Below are 23,408 nucleotides of genomic sequence, written 5' to 3'. Positions count from 1 at the left end.
TGAGGCCAGCCTGGGGAAATAGGCCAGCCTGGGGAAAATATTCATCTCCAAGACAATCAGAACAAAATGGACTGGAGGTGTGGCTCAAGCAGTAGAGCATCTGCTTTGCAAGCCCTGAGCTCAAAACCCAGTCTTGCAAAAAAAAAAAAAAAAAAAAAAAAAAAAAAAAAAAAAAAGTCAAGAGGTCTGAGAGGCCAGTAACCGAGTAAAACAAAAAATTGAGATAAATGAAAAGGGAGAATATGGAGCTTTTCTTTATACTAGAACGTCAACCAACAGATGTAGAAAGAAATAGAGATCACTGTGTCAATCATCACAGTAATAATTCAGCCAAGAATTATCTAGCTGTAGCTTCTAAACCATAGGGAAACATTGATGAGGAGTAGAGTAGCCGTAGTAGCAAAGTACTTCCTTGCAGAATACTTATCAGTAACTTTCCACTGCAGGCATCTAGCAGACAACACAATGAAGTGAGCACACCAGTGGGGATATGAGAAGGCAGATTGACGACACAGTGCAATGGGAGGAACACTGCTTCACTTCTGATATTCCTACACACAACGTGGAACCTGAACCAAATCATGAGGAACACCAACAAATCCAACCTGACAGTTTACAAAGCCTGTAATCTTGAAATGTCAAGGTTAAGGAAGCACACCTGAAGAATTGTTCAGGCAGGAGACTGAGACGTAACCATTAAATGGTAACACAACGGGGTTTTGTATATGGCGAGGACATTAGGAAGACGTGAATGGTCTGTAGATGGTATTTGGGTCACCCTGTGTTTCTACTTGTGATGGATATATTTAGTGATGGGGGAAGACAGATCTCCAATTACAGAATTACAAATTTAAATACACAGGTGTGGGATATTCCCTTGCAATTTACTCTTACTCAGTTCAGAAAAAAAAATCTGCAATATTCTTATACTAGTTGATGCCTCCTTTAATTTTTTTTTTTTTTTTTTTTTTGGTGGCAGTTCTGGGAGTTAAACTCAGGGCTTTACACTTGCTAGGCAGGCAGTATACCATGTGAGCCACCTTGCCAGCCCCTTTGTTCTGGATTGAACCCAGGGCATACAGTGACCACTGAGTCTTTTTTCAGCACTGAGGTTTGAACTCAGGGCTTTGTGCTTGCAAAACAGGTGCTCTACCACTTGAGCCATGCCTCCAGTCCATTTTGCTCTTGTTATTTTGGAGATGGAGTCTCAAGAACTATTTGTCCAGGCTGGCCTCAAACTGAGATCCTCCCAATTAGCAAGGATTATAGGTGTGAGTCACCCTTGATTCTTAAAAAGTTCTTTTCTCAGTTTATTCCTTATGGAAAGTGTCCCCATTTTCTGAAATTTCAAGTATTTAAAAAGAAAAATATAGGGTTGGGCACATGGTTCAAGTGGTAAAGTACTTATCTAGCAACCCCAAAGCCCTTGGTTCAATCCCTAGGAGTGCAAATATGTATGTATATATAAAAAGAAAAATATAGGCTGGCAAGTGGCTCAAGTGGTAGAGCACCTGCTTACCAAATGTGAGGCTGAGCTCAAATCCCAGTGCTGCCCACCCCCCAAAAATATATTCACATGCATAGGTACAATAATAAAATAATTTTAAGACTATTAAGAACATTAAGGTAAAATCTAAGAGGTGGGTATGAAGAACTGAGAACTCCTTGTTTGCTAAAATTAAGAATATTCCCTCTAACCATGATTATCAAGAGGGAAGAGGTAAAAGTGATAATCACACGGACGACGTGTGTGTTCACAAGGGAAGTGATGCGGCTAACATCAGTAAGTTCTATTCCTTTTGTGTCAAACATTTAGGAGCACCAAAGACAATTTTTTCTAAAAGCAAATAAACTTTTAATTCTTTAGACAACTAGATGGGGAACAGTGCTTAAAATTCCAGAGAATTAAAGTGGAGCCCTAGAGAAATTACTTATCAAGGATACCATTTTGGTTTTTTGTGGTACGGAGGCTTGAACTCAGGGCTTCCACCTTGAGCTGCTCCACCAGCCCTTTTTGTGACGTGTTTTTTAAGAGATAAGTTCTCATGAACTATGCAGGCTGGCTTCAAACCTCAATTCTCTTGCCTCTGCCTCCTGAGTAGCTACAATTATAGGCGTAGCCACCAGCATCCTGCTTTCTTTTTTTTGACAGGGTCTTGCTATGTAGCCCTGACTGGCCTTGAACTTGAAATTCTGCCTCAGCCTCCTGAATATGGGGGCTGCAGGTTTGTGTCACTTGTTTCCCCATGATTTAAGAGACCCATGGGCTGGTGGAGTGGCTCAAATGGTAGAATGCTTGCCTAGCAAGCATTCAAACCCTAGTACCAAAAAACCCAAAAACCTTCAGTCATCTTTGTATGTATCAACTGCAATTGCTCCAGCCTGGATGTTGGAATTCTCAAATAATTTAATGCAATTTATAGTCAATTAACACTAGTCGTATGTAACATTTTCACATGGGAATAAATTCTTTTTTTTTTTTTTGGTGCTGGCGATCAAACTCCAGAGCCTTGTGTATGCTAAGCATGCACTCTACCATTGAGCTACATCCCAGGCAATCCTTGTTATTATTTTTTTTTTTTTTACAGTACTAGAGTTTGAACTCAGGGCCTTGTGCTTGCTTGGCAGGTGCCCTTCCACTTGAGCCACATCTCCAGTCCTTTTTGCTTTAGCTATTTTTTGAATTGGGTCTCTCATTTCTGGCTGGGCTGGCCTGGACAGTCATCCTCCTATTTATGCCTACTGGTATAGCTGGGGTGACAGGTACGTCCCACCACATCAACTTTTTTTTTTGTGGTACCAGGGCTTGAACTCAGGGCCTACACCTTGAGCCACTCCACCAGCTCTTGAGATAGAGTCTCGTGGAACTATTTACCTGGGGTGGCTTTGAACCACAATCCTCCTGATCTCTGCCTCCTGAATAGCTAGGATTACAGGCATGAGCCACCAGCACCCGGCTATATCCAGCATTTTTATTGGTTGTGCTAGGTCTCATTTTCTGCCTGTGTTAGACGCAAACTGTCTTCCTCCTGATTTCTGTCTCCCAAGTAGCTGGGATAACAATATGAGCCACGTGACTGGCCCAATCCTTGTTTTTAAATTTGTTATTCCTATGTACAAAATTTGTTATTAAAATTTATCAGTTATTGTTACAAAATATCAAGGCAGATTGAAAACACAAAGAACTTGAGAAAAGTATATATTAATAGGCTTTACAAATAAAAAACAATCATTGATCTTGATAAAAAGTATTTTTTTTGTGGGTTTAGAATTAGGATCTTTTTTTTTTTTTTGGTACTGGAGTTTGAACTCAGGGCTTTGTGCTTACAAAGTGGGTGCTCTACCACTTGAGCCACATCTCTGGTCCATTTGTGCTGGTTATTTTGGAGATGGAGGTCAGGCTGGTCTCGAAATGATCCTCCCAATCTTAGCCTCCTAAGTAGCCAGGATTATAGGCATGAGCCACCAGTGTGCCTGGCTTTGTTTGAATTATTAAACTATCCAACATTGGCAAGCACCATTTATGGATGCTCTTAGAAAAAAGCCCTGAAACAGAAAGAGCTTGTGCCATGTCAGGAGCAGGTGCCTCTCAGCTGGTGTTGGGCATAAGAGGCTTTCTGTATTTGCACTGAATCCAGACTCGGTACATGGTCAGCTGTTTTCCTCGGTTCACTTGCAATCGGCGATCCACCAGGTTCTGCACCTTTTCCAGTCCTGCAGTAGTAAAAAGTGTGTCCAGCTCATCTGGTTTGGAAAGAGAAGATATTTAGTTATTTAAAAAAAAGCCTCTGCAGGGCTCTAAAAATTCCTTAAAATTATATTTAATTATATATGAATATTTAGTTAGGCATGGTGGTACACAGCTGTAATTACAGCACTCATGAGCATGAGGCAGGTGGATTGTAAATTCAAGGCCAGTCTGGGCTACATAGTGAGACCCTGTTCCAAAACAAAAAAACAAAACAAAACAAAAATTGTATGTAAAAATCTACATAGGTAGATATCACAGCGGTGTTTTAGGAAAGAACTTTTATTGGTTTAGCCAAAGGCTTAAAGTACGTGGCCCAGGAACAGAGTATCCCAAAGCACTGTGGAGGACACAGTTTGTGGACAGAGCAGGCAATAGAGGAGAACAGCTTTAGATCAGACCTGGAGCCAGCGGAAACAATTCACCCTGGGCCCAGTCTGGTGGAGATGGTGAGTCAGGCCAGGCTGGAGATGAGTCTTGCAAAAAGGTGAGGTTCCCATTTTGGACAAAATGACAGAAAGGGAGAGCAGAGCAAGGAGTGGACTGAAGACCATCATGAGCCAGGGTTGTCTGGGGACAGTGAGGTTCAGGGTGAGGGAAGGGGACTCGCAGAAGAAAGGCAGCCTGCAAGGTAGAGGGGCCACATGATCTTCCTTCTGAAAGTACAAGGAAGGCCACTTATCTGACCTGTTATTTTGGATACCTTTAGCAAAAAGATGATCTTTTTCATACCTTGTGTAAAGAAGTAAACTCTGGTACCATCACCTCTCACATAGAAATTTCCAGAGAGACACTGACCTAGAGAATGGCATGATAATAATCAGAAAAAGGGTTAATCACCTTTTTGAGTTTCATCTCTAATAGACTATTCATGAATACAGAATTCTCAGGTGGAGAACAGACTCCTTTCTTGTGACACCTGCTAATTTGCAGGAATGTGAATTTCTCTCCCACAAAGGAATAGAGCTTTGGAGAAGAGCAGCTCTGTGGGGGGCTTCAACGTAAGGTTCATGTGATTCTTAGCTCTGTGTTTAGAATTCTTTGATTAAAAAAAAAAACATTATTTTTTCACCTCCCTGATTAAATTTGACCCAAGAAATATTGTAAGCACTTTTGTAAATGTTACAATGTATCCTCAGTACAGCTGTAATAGGATGATTAAAAGAAAGAAAAAGAAAAATAACCAAGCAGCAAAACTGAGTTTAATAAAAGCATACAGAGTCACCGTAACAATTCTGGTGACTGTTCTCTTGCACATCTCTCCTTATGTACATATGCACATTTATCTATGTGACAACTCATATTGTTTTTATTGTGCACACTGTTAATCCCACTGGTTTTACACCCTGGCATATAATCCTTCTACACCTTCCTGAATGTATATACAATCACATTTTCTTCCAGGGACTGCTATTTACAGGATCAGGTTTAAATAATCACGTAGTCATTGGTTTTCTCACATAGTGATACAGAATGGAAATCTCTAAGACCAATGATTTGACCATCTTAGGGACAGCACACGTCACTCTATCCACAGCATTCAGTTGTGATTTTGTATATATATTATGCTGGTGAATGATTTCCCCAAAGACCACGGGATTGAATAAACAATACCAGGGTGCTTAAAAAGGTTGTAACAATATTTCCACTAGACATGGAGGAGTGTACCTCTTTCTTTGAATTGGACAGCAATAGCATTAAGGATTCTCTTTTTATTTTTCTCTCTGTGAAGTTTTACCTATTGCTCATTTAAATATGCTCTTTTGTGAATAGCTTGTTTTTTTTGGATGGGTCATGGATCTTTTTTTTGGTGGGGCTGGGGTTTGAACTCAGGGCTTCAGGCCTGCAAAGCAGGCACTCTACCACTTGAGCCATGCCTTTAGTCCATTTTGCTCTGGTTATTTTGGAGATGGGGGGTCTCTCGATCTATTTGTCTGAGCTGGCCTTGAACCTCAGTCTCCCAATCTTAGTCTCCAAGTACCAGGTTTATAGGCATAAGAACCATGTCTGGCCTCTCTTCTAACCTCTAAATGAAAATTACAATTTATGTAATTAAATGTCTAAATATAGCTCTTCTAAAGCAGTTGACTTTAAAAGATCTTTTTTCTTTGTGGTACTGGAATTTGAATTCAGGGCCTATACCTTAAACCATTCCACCTGCCCTTTTTTGTGAAGGGTATTTTCAAGATAGGGTCTTGAGAACTAATTGCCCAGGCTGGCTTTGAACTGAGATCCTCCGGATCTCTGCCTTCTAAGGATTACAATCGTGATCACCAGCACCTGGCTTTTAAAAGATCTTAATACCTAGATTTTACAAACCTCTTAAATAATCTTCCAAAAAATGGCTCTAATTCTGGAGTTTCTTTCCACTAACATGTATTTCGAGTTGATTACAGTGGCAAAATACCTTTTTTGAACCGAAGCTGAGCCATGTCATAGCGGCCATAATCTCGCAGAAGCATCATCCCTCCAGGCTTCAGAAGTCTGCTCAGCCTGCTGATAGCTTTCTGCATCCTGTGGGGCAGGAAATGAAGATTAGGTCTTCTTAGGGACAGGGTTCCTTTTCCTTGTAGCATATTCCAAGAAGCCACAGACTTCCTAACTGACATACCAACATGGAAACGCAGTTCCTCTGGCCTTTATTCTGTCAGAAGAGACCCCAGGACAACCTGCTCTGTTGTGGGGCTCCATGGTGGTAAATGCCTCATGTTCTTCAACTGGCTCAGTGCCTCTATGACTATCCACTGTGGGAACTGCTAGTGACTCAGCTGCCCTACTAGACCTGAGCTCTATCAATGCAGACTGTGTGTTTCTTAAATGAAGACTTGTTTTCAAGAACTTAACAGTTGCTGGGTGTGGTGATGCCTGCCTGCAATCCTAGCACTCAGAGGCTGAGACAGGAGGATCATGAGTTCCAGGCCAGCCTGAGCTCTTAACAAGATCCTGACCCCCACAAACAACCACCCTTACAGTTTATGTGGTGAACAATCAGCATGTGAGTGAGTACCACAGATGGAGTGCTTCACAATTACGACTGCATTCTTCCCTGACTCTGCAATGCCCCCCAAGGCCCATAAGCTCAAGGTCTGGTGCCTGTGTGGTGCAACTGGGAGGTGGTGAAAACTTTTAAGAGATGGGGCCTAGTAAGAAGTCTTTAGGTCACTGGGGACAAGCCATGGAAGGCGACTGGGGATCCTAGTGCCTTCCTCTTCCTGTTTTCACCTTCTGGTTATTAGGGGAGTTTTTCTTCTCAGCCACAGATTCCCACCATCCTGCTGCAGGCCTAAAAGCCAACCAATCATGGACTGGAACCTCTAAAACATGAGCCAAAATAAACCTTTTTTCTTTATTAATCTTGTTATCTCAGTATTTGTTATAGTGACAGAAGGTTGATTCAGGAGACTCCAAAAGTCTTGGTCCAGGATTATACTTCTAAAGTATACAAGCTACAAACTTCTAAAAACCATCTCAAAGTCTCACAATTACTCTGTCAGGTCAGAGGACTTCAAAGCTAACTGAAGAGAGTTGGGCTAGAAGACTGTCACTTAAAGCTCCTGCCCTATGGAGCTAGCACTTGGTCCTTGTTATCTTGTCACGTGATGTGGTGTTCTGACACCCGCTTACTTTGTCCTCTAACACTAACTGCCTCATCATCCATTAGCTTGGATGTTCAGAGTAGATGTTTGAGGTCTCTGAATCTATACCAAGATCATGATTTCAGGGGTGTGTTCTGCCCAAACATTGGTACATGCCAAACTTCTTGCCTCTTGACTCACTGGAGTCAGGCAGGGTCAAGGGCTTCTTTGGAAAAGTTGATGGAGCCTGAATCCCTTAGCCTTCTTTCTGACTCTGCTTCCTTGGAACAGCAGTTTCACAGGACTACTGGCTGCCTGGAACAAACGAGGTTTTGTTTTTAGTCTTGCTATGTTGGCCAGGCTGGCCTTGAACTCCTGGGCTCAAGTGATCCCTCCACCTCAACCTCCCAAGTAGCTGGGACTACAGGCATGCACTATTGCACTTGGTTCTTTATTCTTTCATAGTTCAGGGACTGAACCCAGGGCCTCTCACATGGTAATACTCCTATTCCCCTGCACATGAAGTTTTAATGGCATCTTTTATGGTATAGCATAAACCTAGTTTTATGAAATTCTGTATTTCAGAGGACATGCCAGTTGACCTTCAACATAAATTTTGTTATTAATAGCCTTGTTTTGCAAGGTGTGGTGGCTCACACCTGTAATCCTAGCTACTCAGGAGGTGGAGATTGGGTGGACTGCAGTTTGAGGTCAGCCAGGCAAAAAATTCTTGAGACCCCCCCCCCCCGCCCCCGCCCCATCTCAACCAATAAAAGCTGGGTGCAGTGGCATGTGCCTGTCATTTCAGCTACTCAGGAAAACTTAAATAGGAGGATTGTAGTCCAGGCCAGCCTGGGCATAAATGTGAGACCCTATATCAAAAATAATAATCAAATTGTAAAGGGCTAAGGCATGGCTCTAGTGGTAGAGCACCTGCCTAGCAAGCATAAGGAACTGAATTTAAACCCCGGTACCACTACTCAGAAACTAAACAAAACATTTTACTTTTATTTCAAGCATTTAAGACTAATAATGAGATGTTTCCTGATACCAGGTGGAAGGTTAGAGGCTGAAAACGGAAGGTGAACATCAAAGACTGTCGATGTGTGGTTTGTTCATGGTGATTAGAACCTAATGAAAATCCTTTTTATTTAGGATCCAACCATAATTCATGGTCTTTGTCCAAAGCTTTGTCTTTGTTAGACTACTGGCTGTGGTACCTAAAACTTACTTGTCTGGAACAACTGCTGAAAGAACAAATATGAGAACGATGACATCAAGGCTGTCTTGAGGGACTGGGTAACTCTGGTCTTCATCACACAGATCGTGAACAAAGGCAAAACAGCGGGCAGGATCATATGCTGAATTTGTCTGCAGATAGGAGGGGAGACAAATGGGTCAGAAAATGTGCACACTGCCCGGAGAGCAGCTTGTGTTCTTTGCTGTCACTGCTGCTACTCACAGCAGAGGGACTCATTTCTAATCACCACAGCATGAGGTTTTCTAGGGATATTCACAGAATTAGAACCACCTAGGGAAGACCCTGTGGAATCTAACTGGTACCTTAAAAAGGGAACATTACTGCAAGTATAGTGGTACACACCTCCAATTTCAGAACTTGAGAGCCACAGGGAGGATGATTTTGAGTTTGAGGCCAGCCTGGGCAAAAACAAGTCGGCAAGATTTCTATCTTAATCAATAAGCCAGGTATGGTGACATGTGCATGTGGCTCCAGCTAGGTATGAGGCTATAGATTTATGGTCTGAGGCCAGCCCCAGGTAAAAAAATGTGAGATACTATCTGAAAAATAAAGGGCTGTGGGGATGTGGTTCAAGTGGCACAGCTTAATTCATGAGGCTGAGTTCAAACCCTAGTACCACCAAAAACAAACAAGAATCCAGGGCTGGGGATAGAGCACTGCGTAGCATGCACAAAGCCCTAGGTTTGATCCCCAGCACCACAAAAACAAAACATAACAGACCCTAACCCCACCCCCCCAAAAAATAACAAAAACCTCACATGCCTGGTTCCTTCTTTTTTGAGTCTTGTTATGTAGTCAAGGCTGGCCTTGAACTTGCAATCCTCCTGCCTCAGTCTCTCAAGTGCTAGGGTTACAGACATATGCCACCAGCCCAGTATTACTTTCTTTTCCCCTGTCCTCCCTCCTTCCCTTCTTTCTCCCTTAAGACTGGGGTCTGAACTCAGGTCTGCAGGTGTTACAGGCATGTACCACCAACCCTTTCCTCTCTTCCTCCCTTCTCTTTCTCCCCTTCCCTTCCTTTCTTTCGTTCTTTTTTGGTAGGATGGGTTTGAACTCAGGGCTTCACACTGGTGAAGCAGGCACTTCTACTGTTTGAGCCACACCTCCAGTCCATTTTGCTCTGAATATTTTGGAGATGGCGATCTCCTGAACCATGATCCTCCTAATCTCAGCCTCTCAAGTAGCTAGGATTATAGAAGTGAGCCACCAGTACCCGGCTTTATTCTTTCTTTTGATGTACTTTCTATACTTCCCATGCATGAAGTCAGATCTGAAGATTAGAGAATGATCAGGAAAGCAAGTGACCAACAAGAAACTTCATAAGCTGATAGGCGCTGGTGGTTCATGCCTGTCATCAGGAGGCAGAGATCAGGATCTCAGTTTGAAGCTAGCCTGAGCAAACAGTTTGAGAAACCCTATCTCAGAAAAATCCATCACAAAAAAGGGCTGGTAGAGGGGCTCAAAGTTTAGGCCCTGAGTTCAACTCCCAGTAAAAAATAAAAAAAGAAACTTCATAAGCAGAAAGACAAAATAAACTCCTAACTATAGAATATTACAACCATAGAATTATTCAGGAAAAATTTTTTTTAAGATGTAGAAAATTTAACCTATATTTTGGTATCATAAAATTAAGTAAAGATAATTCTCAGTTTTCATCTTGGCCAGAGTTATAAGAATGAACTTACTTCTGAAAGACAGAACTACCAGTTCCTTTACTCCTACGCTAGGAGCGTCATGCATAATAATGACATTTTAGAGCATCATCCCTATCCATGTTCTTTTTCTCCAAACTGTAACTTTGTTTTTCATTGACAACAGATGAATCAAAGAGGCAAGTGAGCTGACTGATCAGCTGGGCTCAGTGGCCCAGACTGTTTCCTAGGATTCTGGAATTGGGAGTCTTTCTGGTGAGATTCCGTGAACACCTGAACTGGGCAGACTTAGATAGGACTGGGAGGGGCAAGAAGGTCTGGGTCAAGCACAAAATTGGAGAAAGCTGGTCTGAAAAAAACAAACAAACAAACAAATGGGCACCAGGTAATGAGATCAGCACCCTGAACTTGAGGGTGATGTGACAGAAGGATGGGGCAGCAAGATTATCACCAGCCAGCTGCTTGGCTTGATGTATGACATCTTTTCCAGTCTGTTTCAGTGAATCTTTTCCTTTTAAAAAAGAATACAATTAGTGCCTTGATTTTTAGGAGACCCCTTTTCCTTTAATCACTGAAAATTACTGGTACGAGTCACTGTACTTACCTGGACCAGTTCTATAGCTGTGGAAGAAAAATCACAACAGTAAACAAAGAGGCCTGGGTCACTGAAATGGGCAGAAAAAAATGACAGGATAATTAGGTTACAAACTGGATTACATCTAGTATAGCAGAGTTAGAACATCAAATGGCAAAAAAATACTTACAGGCTCAAAGAACATGTACCTGTCTGTCACAACATATTACAATTTGGTTAAGATCCTTAAAAAAAAAAAATCTATATCCCATTTAATCTCTACAGATATGGCTAATACTAAGTTCATCAAACAATCAGCGAATTTCAGAACAATGTCTTTTTCTCTTTCTCCACCTATAGAAATCTTGTTTTGGCTTCTTATCAAGTCCTGCTATATGGCACCATGAGCACTCCTGCATGTTCTCTCTGAGGTCCATGGCTCTAGTTCCATGCTAGGAACACAATTGTGTCTGCCTGCCTGCTCCCACCATATGGAGTGGTATGACAACAGAGATCACATCTCGTACTTACTCATTCACCAAATACTCATGGAAGGTTCACAATGTGTTGGTTATTATCCTAAATGTGGGGGAGACAAAAAGGAATGGCAAACCCCTCTGTTTACTTTGTTATTCCCAATGTTCTTTTTGATTTATCATATATTAATATGAGGGGATTTCATTGTGATAACTCCATACCTGTGTAAAGTGTAACTTGAACAAGTTCACCCCCTCCATTACATTTTTATTGTCCTAACACAAGCTAGTAATATAAAAAGCATTAAGTTGATATTAATAACTACTAAAATTGCTTTCAATTATGAGACACTATTCAGAAGACACCAAAATATAAAATGTCTAACTTCAGAATTCACTATCAAAAAAAAGTTAAGAGGGCTGGCAGGGGCTGGTAGAGCGGCTCAAGCGATGAGTGCCTGCTTAGCAAGTGAGAGGCCCTGAATTCAATCCCCAGCATTCCTCGTCTCTCCTCCCCTGCTCACCCAACCAAAAAAGTAAATAAATAAAAATTATACAAATTTCTTGAGTGACCTACTAGTCTTTTGTTATTTGTAAAGTCCTTTTGAAATCAAACTGAATTTATGTTAACAAGGTAACTTGGAGTGGGGCCTATAGGTATTCTCAGGAAGGCCAGCAAAAAGTATCAAGTGATAAGAGGGTTCCAATTTTCACTGCTCTCTACCATCCTTCCAGGAAGGGGATGGAGACCAAGTTCTGTAAAGACTCCTGCTGAGCTTATGGGTTTGCGAACACACCCTCAGGCTGGAGGGTACTGGTAAGGAAGGTGTATCCCATGGGGTCTAGTCCTCAATTCTGGAACTTTCAGACCTTATCCTGTATCTCTCTTTTATAATACCCTATATAATTATCATGCAAAGGTAAAGTATTTCCTTGAGTTCTATGAGCAACTCCAGGAAATTATCAAACCCAAGAGGGGGTGTGGGACTCCTGATATAATTAATAGCCCACAGTTAGAAGTGTGGGAGGCCCAAATTTGCAATTAGCATTTGAAGTGGGGATAGTCTAATGGGGATAGGTCCTTAACTTGTGGGATTTGATGTTTACTCTAGGTAGACAGTCTCAGAATTGAATTGCAGGGCACCTGGCTGGTGGTGGAGATTTGGCCAGTGTGGGGAAACCTCCATATATCTGGTATCAGAAGTGTTCTATGTGCAGGAGTACAGAAGCAGTGTGTTTTCATCTGAATTGGAGACACTTTCATGTAGGTCAATGGGAGCAATGACAGCTTAGCCACTGACTTCTTCACAGAGCTCAGGAGAGAACAGAAATAGAACACAAACATGTTTTTAAGCACTGTAGTGGAAAGTACTATATATTAATGCTGCAGCAGGTTTTAAATTTCACTAATTTCCCTGACATCAAATTAAACTAACTACATCAAGTTAAACTAAAACAACCCATAAATGGATAATGTAGACATTCAAACTCCTTATAATCTACCTCTCTGCTGTCATGAAGACAAACTTGACAACATACTTACTTGTTAGTTTGCAGAATTGGAAAGACTGTGTTTCCCACACCGCAACCGACCTGAAGATAGAAATTAATAGCTATTAATACTATCAAAGTTTTTTTTTTTGAGACAGGGTCTTACTATGTAGCCTAGCCTAGGCTGGTCTCCAAGTCATGATTCTCTTGCCTCAGTCTCTGTAGTCCTGGGATTATAGGTGTCACTATACCCTATCCTTAATTAAAGTATTAATTTAAATAACCAATAACCAACAATAAATAATCCTGTCTAATTGTATTAGGGAAGGTGTAGTGACCAGAGCTAAAGACCATGAAATTCTCCAATCCTGACCTCATGGACCCTGAAAAGATATACCATAAAAAACAGGAGCAGGGCATTTCATTAGCAGAATGAACTGGTCTAGAAAAAGGACATAGGCTGCCTCTTCTACTTGAGTTATAGCAAATGGTGCTCCAGCTAAAACATTTTCTTACTGAGCTTTCCTATACTATTATTGGAAAAGCAGACCGAGTTGAAAAATTCACAAAAGGGGACCATGGTAATAACCCTATCCTAAATAGGTGGTGTGTGTGATAATAAAAACAGCATCCATTTATTTGAGTGCTTACCATGTACCAGACATTGTTCTTAGTTATTTGACATACATTATCTCAATGGCCTAATAACTATGAGGCCAGTAAGCTGGAAGAAAAGGGGCTTATCTAAGATCACACCACAGAGTACCAGGAGTACAGTTCAGTGGTAGAGCACTTGCCTAACATGTACAAGGCTTTGGGTTTGATCCCCAGTACCATATAGATCATAGCAAGAGACTCAATCCTTCTAACCAGCTCCCAAATCAGCTTCCAGTGGGGTGGATAGTCCTCTATTTGTGAATTTCCATTATGGTACTCACCTACGCACTTTCGCAATTCAAATAACGGAAGTGATTCCAGGGCAATAGAAGTCAGCTTTACCACATAGAACACATTTTTGGGTTAGCCTTTCTATCTATTTCATGTGCACGATGTAACAGCTTCACTAACTGCATCACCAGGACAATAAAAGGTTACCTCAAGTATTCGGTACGTGGCTGAGGATCCAGCAAACTCATCAGCACAAATTTCCAGGCGACTGAGTTTCTGAGTTACATTTTCTTCCATAGGAAGCATCTGTTTTTTATGCTCAAGGCTGGGAGAACACTTCTGATGCTCTTTTATTGTTAAACCAGGTCCATTATCACTGCTTCTACATTCAGGGATTTCACTCTTCTTGTTTTCCAAGGCAAAATCCTTCATGTGATTTTGGTTTGGGCTAGGTCCCAGCTCAGGGAATTCGGTAAAAAGCCAGTGTCTATCCTTGAAAAACCCATTTTCATGAATTTTGTAGAAGTCATTCCAGTACTTACAGGCATTGATTTCATAATCAACTGTAAATATTTAAGAATTTTAAGAATTAGTCTCTAGATATATTTTACTTATATCCAATGTTAATTATTTTACTTCACCAAATGTCATTTTGTACTGAAAGCATTCTCAAGTAGAGCTAGTTTCAGAGCTAAAGGCACTTCTGCCTACTAATTTAGTCCTGCCATCTATTATCTTACGTTAATGTCCTCTAGTTCTCATTTCCAGGGAGCCTTACTTCTTCCTGAACCATTAGACAGGGAACTTACTACCTATCATTCTTCAACATCTTTGGATGGCCCTTGACTATTGGAGAATTAAGCAAATCCCTAGTAACACACACATTATATATAAGTCTGGACAAAAACATGTCCAATTACTTCCAGTCAAAAGATATTTCTCTGGGCCATACAAACCAACTTTTTTTTTTTTTATATTTGTAGGCAGTTATTTTCCCCTCTAAAGATTTTCTTTTGCTAAAACTAAATGTCTCAGGTTCTTTTGGTTGCTCATGTAAATGCAATGATTATCACCCAAGCATCTTTTTTTTTTTTTTTTTTTTTGGTGAGACTGGGGTTTAAACTCAAGAGCTTCATGCTTACAAGGAAGACGCTCTACCACTTGAGCCACACCTCCAGTCCATTCTGCTCTGGTTATTTTGGAGATGGAGTCTCATGAACTATATGCCCAGGATGGGCTTGAACCATGAGCCGCCTGATCTCAGTCTCTCAAGTAGACTAGACAGGATTATAGGCATGACCCATCAGCACCCAACTCCAAGCAGCTCTTCTTTAAGTATGTTCCTGTTTGTGGTTCTTTTGTATGTGGAGCTCAACTCCAAGTGGCTCTTACTTTAAGTATGTTCCTGTCTGTGGTTCTTTTGTATGTGGAGCTCAATGATGAATTCAGTATTACTAATATAGTGAAAATGGAAACAAGATTAAAAGGAAAATAGGCAATGCAAAACAGTCTGCAGGTGAGGGTTCTTTTTTTTTTTTTTTTTTGCAGTACTGGAATTTGAACTCAGGGCCTACACCTTGAGCCACTCCACCAGCCCTTTTTTGAGATGAGTGTTTCTGAGATAGGGTCTTGCAAACTATTTGTCCAGGGCTGGCTTCGAACCATGATCCTCCTGGTCTCTGCCTCCTGAGTAGCAGGGCAAAGCACTTAATGTCCTATAGTCCAAGTCTCTCTTTTTTTACAATGGGGATTGAACTGAGGGCACTGCACATGATAGCCAAGTGTTCTCCCACTTGGGCCACATTCCCAAGTGGGAGAACTCCTGGACTCAAGTGATCCTCCTGCCTCACCCTCCCATGTAGCTAGGACTACAGATGTGTGCTACTGTGCCTGGCTAGTTTCTTTAACTGTAAAAAAATACTGGGCTACAGGATTTTCAAAATCCCTTTCAACTCCACATTGCTTTATGTTGTCTCTGTCAAACTATGCAGGGCGAATATTTTGTAACGGGAATCTTATTGTATAGAACTCTTTCAGTGGAATTACTATCAGATTTCTGGTTCTTTCAATTGTCTCTTGGGACACAGGACCAACCAGTCTTGGATTTAGTCTCTAGGGATATTTTACAGTGAATTTATCCTCTTCCAGAGGGACCTCTTTTTCTTTAACCAGGCTTATCCCCACACAGCTTCATCCATCCGCAGAAGTCCTAAATCCTCAAACCCGTCACTCAAGGAAGACTCACAATCACTAGTTAACCTCCTCTCCACTCGATATTTAAAATCTTTTCACTTAAATCTACCTTCAATAGCAACTGTCGAGCAAAGTGTAACTCATGTAGACAGTACAGCATCTGAGATCATCACGTGACCACACGGTTGCCATAGTTCAACCACATCAGTAAGGGTCTAGCCTTCATGACTAAAAATTCAATCACTAGAAAATAATAAAGGCAAAGCTACCCTCCCCAAATAAAGACCGCGAAAACCCCTAAAACCAAAACACCTGCTAAGCCCCCAAGCTTTTGGGGAAAGCAGCCCCTTTCCCTCTTTGCTGGTCCCCTCCCCCTCGCGTTCTACTTCGGGCCAGTGACAAAGGATCTCGGCGGGAGCGGCTCTCCAGCCTCTCGGGGACGAGCCCCCGGTACTCGAGGGCCCACCTTGCTTCTCGGGGCACACCCGCTGGGTACTGTTCTCCTGCACTTTCCTCTCTGCCGCCGCGGCCTGCTCTTCCGACCACTCCACATTGTCCCTGGGAAAACCAAACGGGCAGCTTAGGGGCCCGCGTCCCAGCTGCGGGCAGGGTGAGTCGCTGGCCCCGCGGCGCCGTTCGCTGGGGAGGGCAGCGCTAGGCCGGGGCAGCTGGATTCGCGGCCGGTGGTCAGGGGGCGTCTCGGGGCGCGTGGAAGCGGCGGAACGGACGCAGCGAGCTGAGGCCACGCGAGGGGAGGGCAGTTACCAGGCATTGTGGTGGAAGACGCGCGCCGGGTCGGTCAGGAACCGGCTCCCGAACTGTTGCCTCTTCCCGTCGGGAGCCACAAGCGCACCTTCAGAAGGGCCAGCCATGACACCGGAACCAGAGGACCTTCTTCCTGCAACGCGTTAACGTCCTGCGGGCCACGCCCATTTCCGGAAGGCCGGCGCCCGGCGGGAAAAGAGGAGGCGGGGCAGGCGGTGGCGCGGAGCTTCGCGGGCTGGGGTGCGGCGCAGCCCGGAGTTGGGGTTCAGGTCTCAGGGAAGTGGGCCGAGCTGGTAGTATTTCCCCCCGCGTTGTTTCTCCCTGAGGAGGCGCTGGTGGACGAACAGGCCGGGAAGAAAGTGAGCGATGTTCCACTTGAGTCCCAGCTTAATGCTGGAATCCCGTTTCCCTCGAGTTTGAAGACCGGAAAAATCTTGAGTAACTTTATCTATTGTGGGATCCGGGTTTTGAACTCAGGGCTTCGCGTTTGCCAAGCAGGCGGTGTACTGCTTGAGCCACACCTCCAGTCCATTTTGCTGTGGTTATTTTGGAGATGGAGGCGGGTGGGGGGTGTCTCATGAACTAGTTCCCCCTGCTGGCCTCGAACTTCAATCCTCCAGATCTCAGCCAAGTGGCTAGAATTGCATGAGTCACTTTAAAGGGATGAGGGTACCTAGACCCACCGTGGACTGACAGTCTGCTTCTCGTACTGTGGAAGTGTGCGCACACATACGATCAGGAGGATGGTGGTTTGAAGCCACCCCAGGCAAGTAGTTCACGAAACCCTATCTTAAAAAAAAAAAAACCCATCACAAAAAAAAGATGTAGGCCCTGAGTTCAAGCCCCAGTTCTGCAAAAACAAACAAACAAAACATGTACTTTTATTTGAAGACAAAACACCTTTGCCATTCTCATGGTCTTTTGAAACATTTTGAACAAAAAGCTCCTTTCCAAAATACAAAGATTTCTATGTTTTCTCAAGGCCAGCTGTTTGCAGATATGGTGGTTGATTTATATTTATTTTTGACATCTTGTTGTTTCCTCTAAGGACCCTTTTTCTCCCCTCACCCAAAACAGTTAAGTGTTCCCATCCAACAACCCCAGTGTATATTTTCTTGTAAAGAGCACATTCTGTCTTCCTTTGGCGTTGCTATATTAGTTCCAATAATTAGAGCCATTTAAAATGTACAACAGGGACTGGAGGTGTGACTCAGTGGTAAAGTGCTTGCAAGTGCGTGCAAGAAGTGCACAGATGCATTGTATAGGTTAAGAACTCTTACTCTGCATTATTGCCTTGGGTGTTGGCCAAGGACAAGGGTAATTAATTACTTCATGCTTTTCATTCAGTTCTAGTTAGTGGGAATTCTGGGCTGTTTAAGCATGCACTTATTTTGGAGATGGGATTTCACAGACTATTTGCCAGGGCTGGCTTTGAACCAGTCTTCCTGATCTCTGCCTCTCAAGTAGCTAGGATTACAGGCACAAGCCACTGACGCCTGTGGAGTTTTTTAATGTGTCCTACACTTGGGTTTACACAGTTATCCTTGGTTGTCCTGTACAACTCAGTTTTCTCCATCTTTTAAAAAGTCTAAATTTTTTTTGAAGTAGTTTGGAAGGCAGCTCTGAGTTCTCTGAGCTATCAAACTCTATACTGAGAATACTGTTTCAGAGGAGCTAAGGGTCCCTCTGGTGGTGAGTGATGAGAATTCTCCCAGCCCAGTGGATGGCATAGATTGAAAATTTGTAAAGGTATAAAGAACTCTTACTCTGCATTATTACCTTGGGTGTTGGCCCAGGACAAGGGTAGATAATTACTTCATGCTTTTCATTCAGTTCCAGTTAGTGGGAATTCTGGACTGTTTTAAGTATGTGCTTTGGCACAGACAGGGTGAGGTTCCTGGTGTCCTAATTTTGCACTGTTTAAGTTTTCACAGAAACTAGATAGACTTTTAGCAGCCCTAGATAAATGTATATGCTAGTTTAACAAGTTCAACTGAAAAACGATCCTTGTGTTTTTGTCCTCATTTTTTTTTGTGGTACCAGGACTCAAACCCAGGGCCTTGCACATACTAAGCAAGTACTCTAACACTGAGCTACATCCCCAGCTCTTGGTTTTTGAGACAGGGTCTCGCTATGTAGCATAGGCTGTCTGGACTTCAAGAGGGTCCTACTTCTACCTTTTGAGGGTTGGGATTACGGTGTGCACCATGCTTACCTCACTTTTTCTTATTGAAAAGTATATGTTCATTACAGAATATTTAGAAGACATAGATAAGAAAATATTGTATCTCACCATTCATTTAATCTATTAACACTTTGTTTATATCCTTCCAATATTTCCCCCTTATTTATGCAAGTAACTTTTAAGTTAAAATAGTTTCAGAAAAACTGTTCTATTTTTTTGGTTTTGGGTATTAAACCCAGGACCTCATGCATGCTATGAAAGTGTCTACCAATTGAGCCACACTCTCAATTCTTTTTGTTTTTTAAGTTTTCTTTTCAGTTACAGTCTCATGCTTTTGCCCAGGTTGGCCTGGAACCTTGGTCCTCCCATGTCTTCCTCCCAAGCAGGTGAGATTACAGGCATGAAGGATCACGCTTGACTTCTCTATTCCTTTTTTGAGTGAGGTCTAACTATGTTGCCAGGCTGACTTCAAACTCAAGATCCTCCTGGCTCAGCCTCCCAAGTACTGGGATCACACATGTACCCCACCATGCTTGGTCTCCCATGCCTCTTAAACAGCTGTAGCTTGCTTTTTAACTTAATACCTTGGGGGAAGTTATTCCATTGCTTCAAACATTCTTTTACAACTTGCTTGTAATGACTTTCTGGTATTGTTTTGTATAGCTGTATCAAATAAGTTTCTTACTATTAAAAATTTAATCCAGGGCTGGCTAAAGTGGTAGAGTTCCTGCCTATTAAACACAAAGCTCTCAGTTCAAACCCCAGAACTGCCAAAAAACTCAATTCTGTTGGGCGTAATGGCTCACTCCTGTAATCCCAGCTACTCAGGAGGTAGAGACCAGGAGGATCACAGTTCAAGGCCAGCCAATCCCATCTCAACAAAAAAGCTGGGCATGGTGGCAAGTACCTGTCATCCCAGTTATGTAGGAGGTGAAAAATAGAAGGATTGTGGTCAGAGCTGGGGAAAAGTGGGAGACTCTATTAGAATAATAACTATGGCACAAAAGGGTTAGCAGTGTGGCTTCTGTGGTAAAGTGCCTGCCTAGTAGGCTTGAGGCCATGAGTTCAAGCCCTATCATTGCCAAAAAACAAAAAACAAACACCCCCCCCCAAAAAAAACCAATCTGCGTCTGGTGGTGCTCACCTGTAGTTCCATCTACTCAGGAGAGACTAAGGCAGGAAGAAACTTGAGTTTGAGGCCAGCTTGGGCAATAAAGTGAGTCCCATCTCTTAAAAAAAGTTCAGAATGATAAACATCCTTGTAACTGAATTATTTTGTATATTCATGATTATTTCTTTAGGATTAATTTCTAGAAGTGAAGCTGCTGAGTCGCTGGTTTTAATTAGCCCCATTACTAAGCTCTGTGAGGTCAGGGTGCTTTATCTGTTATTTCACTGTTACATATCTAGATCCTAGAACATGGTTCAACACACAGTATAAAACTTAGTAAATAATTGGTAAATGAATGAATACCTGTTCCTATACTGTATTCCAGCAGAAATGTGCCAATTTATACTGTTACTTATAGTGTGTGATAATATAATAGGAAGAATAAATTGCTGTACATTTTAGATTTTTCAGGACAAATGATGATATACTGTCATCTCATTGATTCTCATTGTCATCTCAGTAATTCTATCATTTTGGTATTCAAATGATATATCCCAGATTCCCTGTAATACAGAGCTACATAAACATTACTCTTGTCTTTGGTTAGAAAATATGGCTACTTGTCTGTAAGGATAATTTTGCCCAAATTTGTAACTATAAACAATAGCAAATATATATATATATGTATATGTATATGTGTGTATATGTATGTGTGTATATATATGTATATGTGTGTATATGTTTATTTTTTGAGACGAGTCTTGCTATGTTGCCCAGGCTGGCCTTGAACTCCTGGGCTCAAGTTATCCTTCTGCCTCAAGTAGAGTCCCAAGTAGCCAGGTCTACAGGCACATGCCAAGGTGTCCAGCTTATAAATATGTTTAGTCTTTAGAATATTCAAGGTAACAAAATTACTCGTAGACTGTCTCAGTAAATAGTTTTGGGGCTTTTCTTATGTTCATTTTTTGGGCATTTTATAATTTTACATTATAATCAGGCATGGTGGTACATGCTTTTAACCCCAGCACTCAGGATCTTGAGGAAGGAGGATCATGAGTTTGAGGCCAGCCTGGGCTACATAGTGAGTTCCAGGCCAGCCTGCACTACACAGCAAGACCCTGTCTCAAAAAAGCAAAAATAATATTTTTACATTGTAATCCTTTTTAGCTTATGTCCTCATCAGTTTTGTTTAGTTTTGTTTTTGTGGTACTGGGGCTTGAACTCAGAGCCTACCCCTTGAACCACCCCACCAGCCCTTTTTTGTGATGGGTATTTTTTGAGATAGGTTCTCTCTCGAGGAAATTTATACAATAGGACTTAGCCTGACAGTGAAAACCAGTCTCTTGGAAAATTTCTTGAAAATGGTTGATTTCATCTCTTAAAATTTTAGATCAGAATAAGCAAAGGAAATAAACATTTTTGGCATCCTGATAGTTGATCAAAAAGTCCATACAGATTTGGTGTTGGTAGAGTCCAAGAGTTGTCTGTCTCTCTTTGATAAACCCTCAAGAATCATAGAAAATGCCCTAAGATTGAACTAGGAAGAATAGAAATGTAATGGATAATACACACTTAAATATCATTAAATAGTACATTTTATGTAATTAGATTTTGCCACAATAAAAACCTTCCCACAAATTTGTAATATAGTTATATCTGTGCTTCTTTATCAGATGCATGAAAGAACAACAACAAACACAATAGCTGAGGCTCAGCTATTTGTAAGAGCAATCCAAGTGAGAGGTGTGCATGTGTGTGGCTAAGGAACTTTAGGAACACCTAAATTTAACCAAGATACGCAGGAGGCTGGTGACATTCCATAAAACTGAAAGGTTATCATTTTCTGACTCTGGCCTCTTTTACAAACATTTGAAAACCTAATCCCATTTACAGTCACCAGAAACTCAGATGCTTGTTGTTTGGAGGGTCCTCAGGAGCTCAGCCCAGCTATTTTTCTTTCTGCTGAGGCCCTGGCAGTTTTGATCCAGGTCAGAGCAGCAGAGAGCAACTGGCACTAACAGCATAACATCTACTTGCTAGTAAAGATTTATGAAGGGGAAACCATTTTATGACTTAAACTTTTTTACTGGTTAGAATCCAAAAGATGTCAAAATTTCCACCTGCCAAGAATGTACTAGACAAAAGCAAGAAACCATAACTTTGATAATTATGAAAAAGTAGTTTTCGATGAACAGTTTTGAAAATGTAGAAATTTCATTGTTGAAACCCCTTGAAACCTTTCCGTTTTCTTTTTCTTCCAATCTCTATGTCACATTCACTGATATCTGAGCAGGAAGGGAATCTGGAATTATGGGAAGAATTTCTATTCACGTAGGCATCATGTAACCGTAAGTCCTTAGGAGAAAGTAACTCTTGGCAAACATTCCAGGACCATGCATAAGTAGAAAAGGTGTCATAAAAAGACTCATTTTTAGTGTCTATTCCAACCAGATCCCCTCGGATCTTCTGCCAAAGATGAAGCATTTCTTTTTGGTGTTCAAGGGCAATTCCTAGGTTATAGGAATCTGTAGCTTTCTTCACCTATAACAGAGAGCAGAAGTTCACTTACTTTCATGTATATATATTTTGCTGGGACTGGGGTTTGAACTCAGGGCTTTGTGCTTGCAAAGCAGGTGTTCTATCACTTGAGCCACACCTCTAGTCCACTTTGTTCTGGTTATTTTGGAGATGGGTCTCAAGAACTATGTGCCCAGCCAAGGGTGGAACCATGATCCTCTGATCTCAGTCTCCCAAGTAGCGGGGATTATAGGCATGGGACACCAGTGCCTAGCTCCTTCAAATATTTTTGATTTATTGTAATTACAGATGTCCCAAGAGTTATTTATTTGAAATCACTGAGTATACACTGCATAGCACCTCTTGGGGATGTGTGAGCTAGGAGTTGATGGAAATAAAAAGGTATTACTTGGGAACAATGAAATAATAATTTTTATAAAAATATAAACAATATAATGGATTAAAATAGGGAGATGTGTACAATGGAATTGGAATATATAATCGGTACCAGTTTCAGCCTAGGACGGGGAGAACCACCTGGAAGAAGATGCTGAGTTGAGTAAATCCTTAAGGATTTGATAAAATTGAGGTAGAGGAGGCAGCATAAATAGAGGCTGAGCTGGGCTCAAGCCTGTAATCCTAGCTACTCAGGAGGCAGAGATCAGGATGATCACAGTTCCAAGCCAGCCTGGGCAAAAAGTTCTTGAGACCCTATCTTGAAAAAACCCATCATGAAAAAGGGCTGGTGGAGTGGCTCAAGGTATAGGCCCTGAGTTCAAACGTAGCACCACAAAAAACAAAGAAACAAACAAAAAATACAAAGGCTGAAGGTAATAAACGTCCTAGAGTTGAATGGAGGGTTCAGGCACTTTGGTGTTGCTGGAGTGTCACGTTTAAAGTGGGAGGAAGGAATAATGATGGAGTGGCAGGCCCTTAGACTTAACCTTGTAAATTAGTAATCTCACTGTAGGT

At 41.8% G+C, this 23,408-nt stretch overlaps 2 protein-coding genes across 43 annotated transcripts in view; both read right to left on the bottom strand.

The window, feature by feature from the left end:
- Positions 1 to 1,831: 1,831 nt before the first annotated feature.
- Mettl2a (methyltransferase 2A, tRNA N3-cytidine) lies at positions 1,832 to 16,776 on the bottom strand. Of its 3 annotated transcripts, XM_020182109.2 has the most exons (9): positions 16,624 to 16,775; positions 16,325 to 16,416; positions 13,873 to 14,228; positions 12,830 to 12,879; positions 10,841 to 10,901; positions 8,555 to 8,694; positions 6,156 to 6,262; positions 4,481 to 4,546; positions 1,832 to 3,744 (listed from the first exon to the last, which is right to left on the bottom strand). In XM_020182109.2, exons 1-9 carry the CDS (start codon positions 16,728 to 16,730, stop codon positions 3,590 to 3,592), a joined length of 1,134 nt encoding a protein of 377 aa, XP_020037698.2. In that variant the 5' UTR covers positions 16,731 to 16,775; the 3' UTR covers positions 1,832 to 3,589. The 3 variants fall into 3 exon arrangements, with proteins under 3 accessions (XP_020037698.2, XP_020037700.2, XP_020037702.1); XM_020182111.2 differs by lacking the exon at positions 4,481 to 4,546 and having other exon boundaries at positions 16,624 to 16,776; XM_020182113.2 differs by lacking the exon at positions 16,325 to 16,416 and having other exon boundaries at positions 16,624 to 16,771.
- Positions 16,777 to 21,496: 4,720 nt separating this feature from the next.
- LOC109680818 (EF-hand calcium-binding domain-containing protein 3-like) overlaps positions 21,497 to 23,408 on the bottom strand; it is a 108,879-nt gene continuing 106,967 nt past the window's right edge. For all 40 annotated transcript variants that reach the window (XM_074045321.1, XM_074045326.1, XM_074045317.1 and 37 more), the window contains one exon: positions 21,497 to 22,460. In XM_074045321.1, the coding sequence (XP_073901422.1) occupies positions 22,134 to 22,460 (327 nt within the window). In that variant the 3' untranslated portion in view covers positions 21,497 to 22,133. The remainder of the gene's footprint in view (positions 22,461 to 23,408) is intronic.

This window comes from Castor canadensis, chromosome 11 (assembly GCF_047511655.1).
Source record: "Castor canadensis chromosome 11, mCasCan1.hap1v2, whole genome shotgun sequence".
Taxonomy (NCBI): domain Eukaryota; kingdom Metazoa; phylum Chordata; class Mammalia; order Rodentia; family Castoridae; genus Castor; species Castor canadensis.
Note: the sequence above shows the minus strand (reverse complement) of the source record. Positions and strands in the feature narration are given on the sequence as shown.